General features: G+C 37.2%; 1 protein-coding gene across 6 annotated transcripts in view; it reads left to right on the top strand.

Annotated features, from left to right (window-relative positions):
• The window catches only part of LOC125657744 (centromere protein F-like), an 83,090-nt gene that overhangs the window by 18,812 nt on the left and 45,627 nt on the right, over positions 1-18,651 (top strand). For all 6 annotated transcript variants that reach the window (XM_056149101.1, XM_056149099.1, XM_048888499.2 and 3 more), the window contains exons 6-11: positions 106-177; positions 4,272-4,382; positions 5,408-5,533; positions 8,414-8,497; positions 13,370-13,435; positions 14,811-14,915. In XM_056149101.1, the coding sequence (XP_056005076.1) occupies positions 106-177; positions 4,272-4,382; positions 5,408-5,533; positions 8,414-8,497; positions 13,370-13,435; positions 14,811-14,915 (564 nt within the window). The remainder of the gene's footprint in view (positions 1-105; positions 178-4,271; positions 4,383-5,407; positions 5,534-8,413; positions 8,498-13,369; positions 13,436-14,810; positions 14,916-18,651) is intronic.

Raw genomic sequence — 18,651 nt, 5'->3', positions numbered from 1 at the left:
TAGAACAGATGCAGATATATTGTGGGGTGGGGTAGGGGGGTGGGGGGTGGAGCAGGGGCTTTGTGGAGGTTTACAGCTTCAGAACACACTGTTGTCATTTTGTAGGAGAAAGACAGAAGAATAGGGTTAGTGCAGCACAGAAAGAGGAAGAAAAAAGTCGTCAGGCCTCAAGATAAGGTAAGCCCTCAATGCCCCAGGTAAGGCGTGAAGCCTGAAGAAAAGGTAAGGCCTCTGGCCATAGGAGGGAAAAGGAAAGTAATGTTATGCTCGCATGAAGATATTTACATGTGTAGTGGTCAGCCGGGTTAGATCGCCAGTGGCCAGATAGCTCAGTTGCTAGAGCCCCTGACTAGAGATTCAAGGGGCCCAGGTTTAAATGCTGATCTGGTCCATTGCATTTTTTTCCTTCCTGTTACATTTGGTGTCGTAGACCAGCCCCTGGAACTGACAGGTGAAAATGCCTGCCAGGGGATAAAGATACTGGGATAATGTCTTCAAGTGTGAAGACATTTAAAGAGGGAGGAATGTTGTAATTTGGGCTATATGGACCTTGGATATCGGCCTGGGTAGCTCAGTGGTTAGAGGATCTCACTAGTAATGCAGTGGTCTCAGGTTCGCTTCCTGGTCTAGCTTAAGATTTTCTCCTCTCCTATATAATACAGTTGGTGCCGTTGACCACCCATAGATTTGCAGGTGAAAGTCTTAACAGTGGCAAAAAGAATCTGGGTTGTGTTTTTGAAGGTGAAGACAATGTAAGGAGGGAGGAATATAGTGGTCAGACGGGCTCGATCACCGATGGTCAGATAGCTCAGTAGATAGAGCACCTGAATAGAGATTCAGGGGGCCTGAGTTTAAATCCTGGTCTGGTCCGTTGCATTTTCTCCCTTCTTGTTACACATGTACTTTTTGTCACATGATATGTAAAGTAAGATTGAAAATCTTTTTAATTGTGTTCTGTTGTCAAGACTTTTTCCTTCTATTGTTAAGACGTCTCATTCTGTTGTCAAAACCCTCATTCTGTTGTCAAAACCCTCGTTCTGTTGTCAAGACCTTCATTCTGTCGTCAAGACCCTCATTCTGTTGTGAAGACTCTCATTCTGTTGCCAAGACCCTCATTCTGTTGTCAAGACCCTCATTCTGTTGTCAAGACTCTCATTAGCTTAATGCAGTACACTTGAAATTGTTGGCAATGACTATATTTTTGCTGACTTTTTATAGGATTGCTTCTAGAATGTCATGTGCGAAATAATGTGTGGTTAGCTGCTAAATTCAATATAGCGAAACTTTTCTAATCCGACATGCTATGGAAAATGAATTCATATTGTATTAGACAGGATTTCAGATTCACAGTTTATTAGATTTGTAACAGGAAGGGAGAAAATGCAATTGACCAGACCAGGATTCGAACCCGGGCCTCCCGAATCTCTAGTCATGTGCTCTACCACTTGAGCAATCTGACCACTAGTGATTGAACCTGGCTGACCGCTACATTCCTCCCTCCTTAAACTGTCTTTGCTCTCGAAGACACACAACCCAGATTCTTTTGCCCCTGGCAGGACTTTCACCTGCAAGTCTAGGGGTGGTCAACAGCACCAAATGTAACAGGAAGGGAGAAAATGCAACGGACCAGACCAGGATTCGAATCCCTGTGTGGTCCGTTGTATTTTCTCCCCTTCCTGTTACAGATTAAATTGGTAGCTGGATTGCTTAATGTAAAGGTGATGAAAAAATAGAATTTGCATGAAGATGGATTTTACAGAAAATATTTCACATGCGTTTAACTAGACAGGTTTATCTATATAAGATTTACATCTTTAGATTGATCATAATTGGTACCCAATTGATTGTGACATGTTAAACCATTCTGTTTTTACATAGCTGCAGTAATTTGGTAGTTATTTATCGGTTCTGCTCAGTAGTGTGAGAAGAGGGCATTTTATTATCACTGTACTATTTCCACAGGCTTGAATCTGTACACATGCAGCAGAATTTTGTTTTACTCTGTAGAGTGTGAAGGGGGCATTTTATGGTAATCACTGTATTATTTATAGAATTTTTGTTAACTCTTCTGAGCCGAAGGCTCAAAGAGCTAATGCTATGGCCATTTGTGCGGTGTGCGTAAACTTTTTAGAAAAAGGGCTATAACTCAAGAACCCCTTGGCCAATTTTTTTCAAATTTGTTACAGGGTATCATTGGCCCAAGGGCTTTCATACATACTGAATAGAGGGATGTGATCCTTTAACAAGGGGAGATAATCAGGAAAATACAAACAAAAGTAGTGGTTGCTAAAAAATCCTCTTCTCAAGAACCACTGGGCAGATTATCACCAAACTTACACATAAGGATGAGGATATGTTGTAGATTAAAAATTGTTCAAGGCATTACCCTGGGGCAAAGGGCGTGGTCTCAAGGTCACTTCAAAGTTGACCTAAATTTATATTTCCTTAAATCTTTGATATTTTAGTCATTATAAGGACTAGGATCATCAAATTTTGACAGTTGATGCATCTTAGGACCTTGTGTCAAGTTGTCTCAAAAGTAGGTCACGGTGACCTACTTTTTGAATTTTGCAGGTATTTATTTTAAAATTAATTTTGATGCATATCTTGGACACTTTGAAGCCTATGATCATCAAAACTTGTCAGTTGGTGGATCATGGGACCTTGAAATGCGTCAACTGAAAAATAGGTCACCGTGACCTACTTTCTGAATTTTATGGCTTATCATTTATAGATATATTTTAAGTTGTTATTTCAAATACCGAGAGGTTTAGAATCATCAAATCTTGTAAGTTGATGCATCTTGAGGCCTTGAAACATATTTATAAAAAAGTAGGTCACAGTGACCTACTTTTTGAATTTTGCAGATACTCAAATTTCACATTTTCAATTTTAGATGCATATTTTGGGCACTGTAAAACCTAGGATCATCAAACTTTGTCAGTTGATGCGTCTTCAGTCTTCGGTTTGTGTCGACCAAAAAGTAGGTCACCATGACCTACTTTTGGTATTTGACAGCTAAATTACTATATTTCAGACACTATTTGACCTACAATCATCAAACTTTGTCAGTTGATGCATCTTGAGTCTTCGGAGTGTATCGACCAAAAAGTAGGTCACTGTGACCTACTCTTGGCATTTGACAGTTATATTTATATATTTCAGTCACTAATTGACCTACAATCATCAAACTTTGACATTTGATGCATCTTGAGTCTAGGGAGTGTGTTGACCAAAAAGTAGGTCACCTTGACCTACTTTTGGAATTGGACGGCTATATTTATATATTTCAGATACTATTTGACCTACATTCATCAAACTTTGTCAGTTGTTGGGTCTTGCATGTTTGAAGGGTTTCGACCAAAAAGTAGGTCAACCTGACCTACTTTTGGAATTGGACGGCTATATTTATATATTTCAGATACTATTTGACCTACAGTCATCAAACTTTGTCAGTTGATGGGTCTTGCATGTTCGGAGTTCGCTGACCAAAAAGTAGGTCACCATGACCTACGATTGGAATTTGACAGCTATATTTCAATATTCAGATACTAATTGGCTTAAAATCATCAAACTTTGTCAGTTGATATTTCTTGGGTTCTCAAAATGTGTAAACCAAAAAGTAGGTCACATTGACCTACATTTTTTGAATTCTTAGGATTTAACTAAAGATTTAGAATACTAAGAGGTTAAGAATAGAAATGGTGATGTACAATTTATCAGAAGAGCGATTCCAGGCCCTTGGGCCTCTTGTTTTACTCTGTAGGGCGTGAAGGGGGCATTTTATGGTAATCACTGTATTATTTATAAAATTTTTGTTTTACTCTGTAGGGCGTGAAGGGGGCATTTTATGGTAATCACTGTATATATAGAATTTTTGTTTTACTCTGTAGGGCGTGAAGGAGACATTTTATGGTAATCACTGTATTATTTTTAGAATTTTTGTTTTACGCTGTAGAGTGTGTAAGAAACGTTTTATGATAATCAGTATTATTTATAGAATTTTTGTTTTACTCTGTAGGGAGTGTAAGAAAAGCTTTATGGTAATCACTGTATTAATTATATATATTTTTGTTTTACTCTGTAGGGCGTGAAGGGGGCATTTTATGGTAATCACTGTATTTATTGAATTTTTGTTTTACTCTGTAGGGCGTGGAGACGTTTTATGGTAATCACTGTATTGTTTATAGAATTTCTTTTACTCTGTAGGGCATGAAGAAACGTTTTATGATAATCAGTATTATTTATAGAATTTTTGTTTTACTCTGTAGGGGGTGAAGGAGACATTTTATGGTTATGATGAAGAGGACACTTCTCTGAGCTCGGACATTTCATTGTCTCTGTCCACGGGGACTCTGTCGGATGAGGAGCTGTGCGAGGAGGTAGATTTACTTCCCTTTAGTGACAAACCAATATGGGTTTAAACCTTGTCCCCTGAGCTTTAGAAACTCATGTCTGATTAACCAATACCCACTGTGTTTTGGACAATGATGTTTGACCAACCCGAGCCCCTAGGACGGAGTTGGTGGAAACTAGTTAAAGTTAACCACAACTTAAATTAAGTAAACTAGACTTGATATCTGCTGGCTTCTTCCCAGTGTATCTATTTCTGTGTACTGCAATATTGGTGTTGCAGAATGATATATATACACTCCCTATGACATAAAACTAGGTCTTGTGTCAGTAACTGCTCCTACTTTTAACTTATTCTAAGAAAGATTTCATGATCACTAATATCCAAAAAGAGAGAGAGAGATTATAAACCACTGCACAAACACAATGGAGGACAAATTATGATATTGAAGGATTTTAACATTAATGGATATACTGTTTTAATTTGAATTTATTTTGAGATATTACAAAACATGGAACCCCTCTGACTCTTCATCTTCACATCTTAATCTTGTTAATTTTGAATCAACAAACAGAATTATCAGAAAGGAATAAAATAAATTTCTTTTTGTAGTTATCAAGGTCCAAGAAAGAACAGAATTATCAGAAATTTCATATTGTAGTTATCACGGTCTGAGATAGATCAGAATTATCAGAAATTTCATATTTTAGTTATCACGATCAGAAATAGAACAGAATTATCAGAAATTTCATATTGTAGTTATCACGATCGGAAATAGAACAGAATGATCAGAAATTTCATATTGTAGTTATCACGGTTGGAAATAGAACAGAATTATCAGAAATTTCATATTGTAGTTATCACGGTCGGAAATAGAACAGAATGATCAGAAATTTCATATTGTAGTTATCACGGTCGGAAATAGAACAGAATGATCAGAAATTTCATATTGTAATTATCACGGTCTGAGATAGAACAGAATGATCAGAAATTTCATATTGTAATTATCACGGTCTGAGATAGAACAGAATTATCAGAAATTTCATATTGTAGTTATCACGATCGGAAATAGAACAGAATTATCAGAAGCTGATGAAGGAACACCTAGACCTCCAGAGACTGCATGCCTTGTTGACCTCTAAGAGCGGAACTCACCTTGACCCAGAAAGAGAAATCAGAGTAAGGTCATTTAATCAGTTTTGTACACAAGTATTGGAATAATTGATCAATTTTCCTTCCCCTAAGAAGCAAACAAAGTTCTCAAAAGTATCTGTCTCTTCATGAAAAAGTGAAGATAACGAACAGTGATCAATCCCATAAAATCCGTATAGAATTCAAAATTAAGAGTAGGACAAACATGGACCCCTGGATATACCAGAGATGGGACCAGGTGCTTAGGAGGAGTAAGCATCCCCTTTCACAGGTGCCATCCACCATGTGCCCTATATCTTGATCAGGTAAACAAAGTAATCCATAGTCAAAATTAGTGTGTTAATAACAGCCTGACAATTAATATGAAATACGTCAGATAGCATTTGACCCAATGACAGGTTATATTTGTAAATAAGATCATTATAATGACCATTCGTTTGTCTCTGTCCATCAGTCACATTCTGTAGTTGACCGGTTGTGGTAGCGTAATGCTTGGGGTACTTGCTTTGCAACCGGGAGATCAGAGTTCCATTCTCAATCCCGGCACCTTGTCAAACCTGAGACGTTCAACATAGATAAAGATTGTTCCTTCACTTAGTATCTAGTATTAGAAGTCAGTCACGAATCTTTCAGTTTTGCCCTTAAAAACAGAGGTCCTGTGTCACAGCAGGCATTGGCATGATGAAAAATCGATATGCTACAGCTTCAAGTGCCACGCATAGGTAAAAAATGATTTCACCTGGTGATGTTTCTACATAAGTGAAAAATTCTTCAAACAACAAAAAGAATTTATATTGAAACATTCTATAGCTTCCTTTTTGGCATTTAAACACCAAAGAAAAATAACTTTTGTACTATGGTAATGAATTTTGTTGTTATTACTATCTAACTGAACAGTTGAAGACGGTGTTAACTTTGTAGTCAATATCTCAACTCTCCAATTCAACAGTTGATGGTGTAATTTTAAATTGTTCAGTCTTTATCAGATTGAACAGTTGAAGATGGAGTTAATAATTTCATTAATCTGAAGAGCTGAGGGTGTAATTTTAAGATTGTTCAGCTCTATCTGACTTAACAGTTGAAGATGGAGTTAATCATTTGATTGATATGAACAGTTGAGGGTGTAGTATGTAGTCAGTGTTACATCTAAGTCTGTAAATTAATCCTGCTACTTCAAAATTTTATTATCAAGAGAATCCCAGCATATTTTCTAACAACACTTATTTCGAGACCAATCAGAATGCTGTCGCTAATTTTTGCAAAAATAGATTGCAATGGAAATGGCCGAGTAGTTATGAATGCTGTTGAGACAAATCTTCAGATATTTATCAATGCCCCATTCTTACTGAAAACTCTGTGCTTTGATATAAACGTTCATGATAACTTGGTTGTAAAACATTTGCTTCATGACTTGGAGGTGGTAAATTTGAGCCCCACAGTGGTTAGAGCACCTGACTAGTGATGTTGGGGTCTCTGGTTGGATTTTTTTGTCCAGCTATAAATTTTCTTCTTTCCTGCAAACAAAACAAACACCGCTTCTATGATTTTTGCCTGTTTACAGAGCCATGTTTAAAAGTTGCCAGTCAATCTATAAATGTTTGAAGATGTTACGTCTTGATTCGTATGTAAATGGGTAAATGTCAGGAATTCTTTGATGTTAAAACCTTTAGGTGACAATGTAAATGTGGCGGTCAGATGGGTTTAATCACCAATGGCCAGATAGCTTGGTTGGTAGAGCACCTGACTAGAGAATTCAGGGGGCATGGGTTTGAATCTGGGTCTGGCCCATGGCATTTTCGCTCTTCCTGTTACCTAAGAATATGGAAATATATCACGAGAATTATGCTGTAAATTGGAAGTTTTTATAATTGTTAGATCTAAACATTGGATGATTGTGATAATTGATTACGTAATGTCCTCCCGGTGTGATCAATTAGTGCATTATTTGTTGATTAGGATGTATATTGTTTAATGTCCCACTTGAGAATCTTTCACTCATTTGAAAACGTCACCATTGCCTGTGAAGGGCTGCAATATTTAGGCCTATGTTTGGCGCTTATGGCCTTTAACGTGCCACACCTGCTGTGACACAGGGCCTTGGTTTTTGCGGTATCATCTGAAGGACCACCTCATTTAGTTGCCTCTTACGACAAGCAAGGGATACCGAGAACCTATTCTAACCAAGATCCTCACAGGATTTATTTGTTAATTGGTTAGGGGTTTGGTGACACTGTGTGGTGGACTAGTAAGTGATTTGGATAATTTGTTAGTTGATTATATTCAGGATGTGACTGACTAGTGCATAGTCTGGATAATTGATTAGATAATTATATTCAGGATGTGACTGACTATTGGATGATCTGGATAATTTGTAAGTTGATTATATTCAGGATGTGACTTACTAGTGTATAGTCTGGATAATTGGTTAGATAATTATATTCAGGATGTGACTGACTATTGGATGATCTGGGTAATTGGTTAGATAATTATATTCAGGATGTGACTGACTAGTGTATAGTCTGGATAATTGGTTAGATAATTATATTCAGGATGTGACTGACTATTGGATAATTGGTTAGATGATTATATTCAGGATGTGACTGACTATTGGAAGATCTGGATAGTTGGTTAGATAATTATATTCAGGATGTGACTGACTATTGGATGATCTGGATAATTGGTTAGATGATTATATCCAGGATGTGACTGACTATTGGATGATTTGAATAAGTGATATCTTCATTGTGTGATTAAACAGTGGGTGATATGGATAATTTGTTAAGTGATATCTTCACTGTAGTTGAACAGTGGACGATCTGTTTAGGAGATATCTGAAATATGTGATTAAAAAGTGGATGATGCTTAAAGTATTTGGTTAGGTAATATCTTTTATTTTTGATTGAACAGTTGAGGGTTGATCTTGAAACCAACCTTTTCCAGTCCCAGCGTCAACTGGAGAAGCTGACAGAAGAACTGACAATCTCACAGAAGGTACGACAATCACACAGAAGTTATCACTATCACACAGAAGGTATCACTACCACACAGAAGTTATCACTACCACACAGAAGTTATCACTATCACACAGAAGGTATCACTATCACACAGAAGATATCACTATCACACAGAAGGTATCACTATCACACAAAAGATATCACTATCACACAGAAGGTATCACAATCACACAGAAGGTACGACGATCACACAGAAGTTATCACTATCACACAGAAGGTATCACTACCACACAGAAGGTACGTCAATCACACAGAAGTTATCACTATCACACAGAAGGTATCACAAACACAGAAGGTATCACAAAGACACAGAAGGTACGACAATCACACAGAAGTTATCACTATCACACAGAAGTTATCACTACCACACAGAAGGTATCACTATCACACAAAAGGTATCACTATCACACAGAAGGTATCACTATCACACAGAAGATATCATTGTCACACAGAAGTTATCACTATCACACAGAAGGTATCACAAACACATAAGGTATCACTACCAATCAGAAAGTATCACAAACACAGAGGGTATCACAAACACACAGAAGGTATCACAAAGACACAGAAGGTATCACAAACACAGAAGGTATCACTATCACACAGAAGGTATCATTATCACACAGAAGGTAGCACAAACACACAGAAGGTATCACTACCACACATAAGGTATCACTATGAACGTTTTTAGTTTTGTCAGCCAAGTTAGTTCCAGAGCAACAAGAAGTAGCGATAGTGGCATTTTATATTTACCAAAAGTTCGAACTGAATATTATAAACGGTCTTTTAAGGTATCCTCCACGATTTTATGGAATCAGTTGCCCGAGTCTGTCAGAAGCTGTGGTTCTATTACATCTTTTAAATCAGCATATTTGCAACATTATTTCTCAAATTAGTGATATATAGATATGATGTATACATGTATATTTATTTTTTTCCCCCAGTGATATCGTGTGTGTATTTTATGTATATATTTATACCCCCCGCAACAAGTTGTGGGGGGGGTATACTGGAATCGGGTTGTCCGTCTGTCTGTCCGTCCGTCCGTCCGTCTGTAGACGCAATGGTTTCCGGGCTCTAAAGCATTATTCTTTCCACCTACCGTCACCATATCATATATATGGACTACCCATGGGATGAAGATGTTGCCTATCGATTTTGGGGTCAAAAGGTCAAAGGTCAAGCGCACTAGACATCGAAGTAGCAATATGGTTTCCGGGCTCTAAAGCGTTATCCTTTCCACCTACAGTCACCATATCATACATTTGGACTACCCATGGGATGAAGATGTTCCCTATCGATTTTGGGGTCAAAAGGTCAAAGGTCAAGTGCACTGGACATCGAAGTAGCAATATGGTTCGGTTTGTCATGCCATTTATTTTTTACACTCAGAAAAGAGGTAGTTTATACCTATTACCAACACCGTTTGGGAGATTGGGGTAAGCAGGGGGTATTCTTAGTGAGCATTGCTCATAGTACCTCTTGTTTATATTATGTTATCTATTTTTCTATTCTCTCATTTATCTGTCTGTGAATATGTTTTATACAGGACCACAATGTAAACTAGTCATATGTACTAATTGTGCTATCCTGTCTAAATAAAAGAATTTATTATTATTATTATTACTACCACACAGAAGTTATCACTATCACACAGAAGGTATCACTATCACTCAGAAGATATCACTATCACACAGAAGGTATCACTATCACACAGAAGGTATCACTATCACACAGAAGTTATCACTATCACACAGAAGGTATCACTACCACACAGAAGGTATCACAACCACACAGAAGGTATCACTACCACACAGAAGTTATCACTATCACACAGAAGGTATCACTACCACACAGAAGGTATCACAACCACACAGAAGGTACGACAATCACACAGAAGGTATCACTATCACACAGAAGGTATCACAACCACACAGAAGTTATCACTATCACACAGAAGGTATCACTATCACACAGAAGGTATCACTACCACACAGAAGGTATCACTATCACACAGAAGATATCACTATCACACAGAAGGTATCACTATCACACAAAAGATATCACTATCACACAGAAGATATCACTATCACACAGAAGGTATCACAACCACACAGAAGGTACGACAATCACACAGAAGGTACGACAATCACACAGAAGGTATCACTATCACACAGAAGGTATCACAAACACACAGAAGCAGGGCTCGAAATTAGCGAGAAATACTCGCAAAATGCGAGTACATTTGAAAAATAGCGAGTAAAAATAATGGACACTCGAAAATCGTAGCGAGTGGTGATTTACAAACCATGATCGTATCGTATCCGTTTTATACGGTGATGCGCTATTCGTTTTTCTCAAACTTGCACTCTGAATCATACAAACGCTTACATGAACGACCGATTTCAATAACCGTTTTTATCCGGATTTTTCTTTTATGATTTTTTAAGAAACTCGGAGTCAAACAAATGCTTTAGAGATCGGACATCGCATATCGACATGTGCCACGAGTCCTGTTCACCTATAGGGGTGATTAAATTGAATAATTCTAAGTATGATGGTTTTGTTATTTATCTACAAAAAATATCGGAGTCTATGTTTTACCAAGTCTTCCGGTAGTTATTTTTATCAGAATCATGAGAATGTCCTATCTAAATTTATTGTCATATTGAGGTCGGGTTGTAGTGACGACACGGGTGCATTTCTCACCGCGTAAACGATTATCAAAAAAGTCATAGGACTCGTGATCGTGCTGCTTATAAAACCATGAGTCCTGTATTCGCTTTAAAAAATCACTAGTGACAACCCTGATGTGACATGAAATTGGAAGACTGGATCTAGACCTGCGGTAAACAAGTTGTGGATTAGACTGCTAGAGGTGCGATAATCAAGAGACCTAGACATTGCACCATATGACTTATGTAACTTAGTGTCTTGTCCAAACGCTGCCTGTTGACCCACTAGGCTCAGTAATGATGGGAAAAATCATTGATTGAAAAATATATATATATAAAAAGAGCACTGTTTCATTATTTTTATTTTAGCTTGTAGGTTTTCATTTTAGCCTGTAGATTTTTTACCCACAGGCTAAAATTAGCCTGTAGTAGAAAAAGTTAATTTCGACCCCTGAGAAGGTATCACAAACACACAGAAGGCATCACAAACACACAAAATATATAAAAACACACCTATGTATGGCAATCACACAGAAGATGTGACATTTATTTCTTGACTCTGCTTGCTTAATTTGCTACAACAAGAGTGAAATGAAACTGCATGGATAGTCATGTTCTTATGAGTTTGGTTGGGGGGTGGGATTAAATGTTGTGTTTATTTTTAATCTACGCTTTGTGTTTTTAGTACAGTATACTTGTAATTGTAACAGAAATTTGATACAGATTGTGATTTAGTACAGTATACTAGTAATTGTAACAAGTAAAAGGTAAGATTTTTGGAAGTATAGGTTTTCACTGAAATCAAAGGGAAAAAAATTAATATACTGTAAAAGTGCTTATTTATGCTGGGGGTTAAGTACACGTTTTATGCTGGGGGTTAAGTACGTGTTTTATGCTGGGGGTTAAGTACGCGTTTTATGCTGGGGTTAAGTACATGTTTTTTCAAGTCCAACATTACGCGTGGGGGAAAAATATGCAGTAACTGAATTTAATATATATTACATCAAATATTTATAACTGTATGCATGGGGAAATTTCTGCGTTTATTATGTAAGGGCTATTCCAGAAATAAATACATGGGGGGGGGGGGGGGGGGGGGGTGTAGGGAGGCGCCTTTTGTATATACCAAGCACCCATAAAAAAATAATAATAAAAAATTGCCCCATGACCCATCAAATTAATAAAACTCATTTTACAATGACCCATCTAATTAAAAAAAAAACCTAACCAGACCCACCACAAAAATATTTAAAAAAATGAAAACAGTACAAATCTCGTGAGGTTTTCAGGACAAACATTCTGGTAGCGAGCGCTGGCTCGTACTACGAGCTCTAATGACTAGAGCGTGGAAAATAATCCGAGCTAAATCTTAACCTCAAACAAGGAAAAAATTTTGACGCCAATCCCAGAAGTCCCTTGTCAAAAATGGCTGAGATCTCGCCAAGTCACACCTTGGAATATGATTGCTGTAAGCATGAATTCAGTATAAGACTGTTAGCTATAATCATGTTTAACTGTATGTTGATAATTTAACACAACAATCATGTTTTGAGTTCATGGGGAGGTTTCTGGGTGGAGGTCAAAGCTTCAGGTATAGGTTGGTCAATCTCTGATCTAATGATTGGACAGTTCAAATGAATGAAGGCTGGATATTAAGTTTTGAATCCTGTATGGTCAGCATCAGTATTTTTGATCTGTGAATTTCAGTATTTGTTATTTTTCTAGATAATTGCATGGAAAATCAACTCCACCATGACTTGCATGAAAACCAATTGTAAGTGTGTAATTGTCTGCATGGTTTGCTGATGTCAAGGTCACTGCTGCATGACCTCCTGACCCCTCGCAATCTTCTACAGCTCAATGGAGACTCCAGTGCATGAAATGATAGTTTTAAAGAACCAGGATTTGGTTGGTGAAACAATTTACATAATATGAACATAGAATCAAAATAACTAATTTATAAATAGTACATCTTAAAAATCTTGTGACAGTGGGACATACATGGTCATATCTATTAATTTTTTTCCTAAGAATACACATGTTGAATATCACATTTCATTTTTGTCTAACTTGCATTTCACTGATACATTGCAGTGATTTATAGGCTCTAATGATTGAGTCAGATTGTGGTTAACTTCTGGTTGTAAAAGTATTTTTGTTATACTGTTTTGTAGAAGCTGACAATACTAGAGACCAGTAGAAATGAGTTACTGGAGAAAAATAACAAGCTAAATGAAAAGGTGAGGTCTGTAATTCAGGTGTATGTCAGATTATGGGTATATCCAGGTGTGGGTATGTCCAGGTGTGGGTATGTTCAGTTGTGGGTATATCCAGGTGTGGGTATGTCCAGATGTGGGTATGTTCAGGTGTGGGTATATCCAGGTGTGGGTATGTTCAGTTGTGGGTATATCCAGGTGTGGGTATGTCCAGGTGTGGGTATATCCAGGTGTGGGTATGTCCAGGTGTGGGTATGTTCAGGTGTGGGTATATCCAGGTGTGGGTATGTCCAGGTGTGGGTATGTTCAGGTGTGGGTATATCCAGGTGTGGGTGTGTTCAGGTGTGCATATGTTCAGGTGTGGGTATATCCAAGTGTGGATATATTCAGGTGTGGGTATGTTCAGGTGTGGGTATATCCAGGTGTGGGTGTGTTCAGTTGTGGGTGTGTTCAGGTGTGGGTATATCCAGGTGTGGGTATGTCCAGGTGTGGGTGTGTTCAGGTGTGCATATGTTCAGGTGTGGGTATATCCAAGTGTGGATATATTCAGGTGTGGGTGTGTTTAGGTATGGATATATTCAGGTGTGGGTATATTCAGGTGTGGGTATATCTAGATGTAGGTATGTGTAAGTGTGATTGTATTGATGCAGATGAAATGATATGACCATTATGAAGAGAACATGATTGTATTTTGATAAAAGATCAAAACAGATAATGCTACTCTGAGGTTAAACTGGAGAGAGAGACAGCAGACAAAGAAAGAGAGAGAGAATTTGAATTTGCTGCTCCAAAATTAGAATTCTTGGGTTGTCACATTTTTATATTAAAAGGATTCTCTCCATGGAAAGCCATTAAAGGGATTCATGCTATTGAAAACTTTATAAGGAATTTTCATTTTTAGGATAACATAATTATGTTATCACCAATTTTGTTATGTAATATTCTGAAATAAGAATCAAGTGTGGTATCCCCATGTTCCAGAGAACTGTCAAAGGACCATGTTTTCCCTGTCTCCCAGAACTTCCAAAGGGCTGGGTTTCTCTCTCTCTCTCTCTCTCATTTTCTCTCTCTCAAAACTCATAGAAGTCTGTTTTCTCTCTCCCATAGCTCCCAGAAGGCTGTATTTTCTCTCTCTCTCTCTCTCTCTCTCTCTCTCTCTCTCTCTCTCTCTCTCTCTCTCTCTCTCTCAGAAGTCTGTTTTCTCTTTTTGCTCCCAGAAATCTGTTTTCTCTCACACAACTTCCAGAAGGCTGTTTCTCTCTCTCTTTCTCTCTCCTAGAACTCCCAGAAGGTTGTGTTTCTCTCTCTCTCCTAGAACTCCCAGAAGGCTGTGTTTTCTCTCTCTCTCTCCCAGAGGACTGTAGTGTCTTGATTTGCAGACTTTGTTTTGTCCTTGTAGCTGACAAAGATGGAGGAGACCTGCAGCGACCTGAGACAGAAACTGGAGGAGTCCGGAGATCTCGTGGAGACTCTGGAATTCCAAGTCATGGAATATCAGACAATTGTAAGTATCATGCATGTTTATTTAGACAATGTGGCTTGTTCATCAAAACGTATACACCTTATCTAGTTGTTTATCTAGATAATGTGCTTTTTCATCAAGACATATACAACTTATCTAGTTGGTGCAGCCTAAGGCTTATCTGGATGTTGCAGCCTAGCCTTAGGCTTGTTAATCCAGATAAATTCAGTTGGAGCAGGAAGTCACTTTGTTGATGAAATACTGCAGATGTAGAAATTGTAGTTTAATACTAGAGAAAGGACTTTTCATGTCAATATTTCCCCATCATATGCTGTGCTGTATTTTGTAGTGAGAGTAATTATGTTCACAAGGAAATAGTTATCAGGTAATGATTATCCAGGAAAAATTTGTGTAATCAAACGATGTGGGAATTTTAATGTCTGCATTAATCCAGGTCTAATGGGAGGGGAAAAGAGGAGGGTTGTCAAGAGTTAATGTACTTATATATCATGCTCCATCCATGTGAGTTAGGTTTATCATCTCATGTGAGTTAGGTTTTTCATCTCATATGAGTTTGGACTATCATCCATTGACAGACAGACCCTGGACAGACCTGCTTTGGGAGGGATGGAATTAAATTTAATGCATATAAACTTCTGAATCAGTATGTTGGGAGTTATTCTGGGAAAATTCTGTAGAACAAATCGATCAGTAACACAAAAACTTCTTTGTATTGAGTTTATAAAGTTTCCTCCTTGTACAATCAGCAAATGAACTGTTGTTAATGATCAGCATTAATATTTCAAATGGCAAAGAGCATTGGTGTGTGATTTGATGTCAGTTGTAACACACAATTTGATTGGTTGGTTGGTATTCACCTAGCCAATTTTCATCCAATACATCTGGTTGTTACTTATCTGCACCACATGATGGTCACTGTTGATCATACAATTCTTTTTTTAAAAAATATGGTTACTATAGATGAAATTGCTCCATTTCACATCAAATTCTGATTTTTGTATTGACATAAATAATAAGAATTGCCATAGAAGTTTTAACTGTTTCAAACGATATATCAATTGTAATATGAGGAATTTAGCTAATTTTTGATTAATTTAAACTATTGACATGGAACAGACAATTCTTTTTTCATTAACTACTTTGTGGATTATCAAAGAGAAGCTAGCTGCCCCAAATCCACATTTCACATAGGAATAATTAAATCAAATTAGCTTCACCCCTTCGACATGGGTTTCCTCCAGGTACTCCAGTTCCCTCCCACATCAATGACCCCATCATGAGAGTATCCAAGTCAATGAGAGACATTGATAGAAGGTATAAAATGTGCTTGTTACTCATCATAAGATAAGTAAAGTTTAGACTTGAAAAGTTGTTAAAAACTACAATTCAGAAAAAAGGACAGTATTATTCCAGAAATTATCAAATCTCAGCGACAAATAGATGGCGCAGATAGGATGAATTAATATTGAAGCATACTGATTTACATTGATATCAAATCCTTCAATGGCAGCTTTACACAGTAGCTAGTTATTTAGCAGTTACACTATCGACATTAAATGAAAGAGTTGCATTATTGAGAGTTGCTTCCCTTTCCACAAAGTTGTGCACTAGTCTGCACTAGACAACCTTCTCGGATTTGTAGAGATTTCCTCAAATATTTATGGCAGACTTTTATTGAGAATCATACAAACTCACAAAACTGCTCTCAAAATATCTATATATAGTAGAATGACCCAATGATAAAATTATAAGGACATTCTCAAGACTCATACAGTGTAAACAATTATAGGCTCTAGACTTGTACAGTGTAAACAATTATGGGCTCTAGACTTGTACAGTGTAAACAATTATAGGCTCAAGACTCGTACAGTGTAAACAATTATAGGCTCTAGACTCATACAGTGTAAACAATTATAGGCTCTAGACTCATACAGTATAAACAATTATAGGTTCTAGACTCATACAGTGTAAACAATTATAGGCTCTAGACTCATACAGAGTAACAATTATAGGCTCTAGACTCATACAGTATAAACAATTATAGGATCTAGACTCATACAGTGTAAACAATTATAGGCTATAGACTTGTACAGTGTAAACAATTATAGGCTCTAGACTCATACAGAGTAACAATTATAGGCTCTAGACTCATACAGTATAAACAATTATAGGCTCTAGACTCATACAGTATAAACAATTATAGGCTCTAGACTCGTGCAGTGTAAACAATTATAGGCTCTAGACTCGTACAGTATAAACAATTATAGGCTCTAGACTCATACAGTGTAAACAATTATAGGCTATAGACTTGTGCAGTGTAAACAATTATAGGCTATAGACTCGTGCAGTGTAAACAATTATAGGCTCTAGACTCGTACAGTGTAAACAATTATAGGCTCTAGACTCGTACAGTGTAAACAATTATAGGCTCTAGACTCATACAGTGTAAACAATTATAGGCTCTAGACTTGTACAGTGTAAACAATTATAGGCTCTAGACTCGTGCAGTGTAAACAATTATAGGCTATAGACTCGTGCAGTGTAAACAATTATAGACTCTAGACTCGTGCAGTGTAAACAATTAAAGGCTCTAGACTTGTGCAGTGTAAACAATTATAGACTCTAGACTCATACAGTGTAAACAATTATAGGCTCTAGACTCGTACAGTATAAACAATTATAGGCTCTAGACTCATACAGTGTAAACAATTATAGGCTATAGACTTGTGCAGTGTAAACAATTATAGGCTATAGACTCGTGCAGTGTAAACAATTATAGGCTCTAGACTCGTACAGTGTAAACAATTATAGGCTCTAGACTCGTGCAGTGTAAACAATTAAAGGCTCTAGACTTGTGCAGTGTAAACAATTATAGACTCTAGACTCATACAGTGTAAACAATTATAGGCACCAGACTCATACAGTATAAACAATTCTAGACTCGTGCAGTGTAAACAATTATACATGTAGGCTCTAGACTCATACAGTGTAAACAATTATAGGCTCTAGACTCATACAGTGTAAACAATTATAGGCTCTAGACTCATACAGTGTAAACAATTATAGACCCGTGCAGTGTAAACAATTATAGACTATAGACTCGTGCAGTGTACACAATTATAGGCTCTAGACTTGTACAGTGTAAACAATTATAGGCTCTAGACTCATGCAGTAAATAATTATAGGCTCTAGACTCATGCTGTAAATAATTATAGGCTCTAGACTCATGCACTAAAGAGAGAGGACCAAATAAAGTTAACCCCCTCTTGACTAGAACTCTCTAGATTAGTCTTTGCAAAAAAAAATGGACCATACAGTACTGTCTGTATTTTTAGGTCACCTGAATAAACTTGGTTGACCTATTGCAATTGGTGGTCGTCCGACGTCGAAAGTTGTCCATCATGTGTTAACAATTGAACATTTTTAACTTTTTGATAACTACTATTCCAATTCTTTTCAAATTTGGTATGAAGCATCCTTGGGACAAGGAGGACATAAATTGTAAATTTAAGGACTCCTTCACCCCAAGGGGCGGGGAAAAAACTGCCCAAAATTGGCCAATTTTCAAAAATCTTCTCTAGAGGCACATGTGTAAGAAAAACTAAATGCATAATGATGTAGAGCAGGAAGGCCTCTACCAAAATTGTAAATTTCATGATCCTCAGATGAGGGGTTCTAACCCCAGGGCGGGGTCAAACTTGGTATATAGTGTTTATGTGTAAAACATTTAATTAACTTCTTCTTTTGTGCTATTGAT

This window comes from Ostrea edulis, chromosome 9 (assembly GCF_947568905.1).
Source record: "Ostrea edulis chromosome 9, xbOstEdul1.1, whole genome shotgun sequence".
Lineage (NCBI taxonomy): Eukaryota > Metazoa > Mollusca > Bivalvia > Ostreida > Ostreidae > Ostrea > Ostrea edulis.
This window is presented reverse-complemented; position numbering and strand designations above follow the sequence as displayed.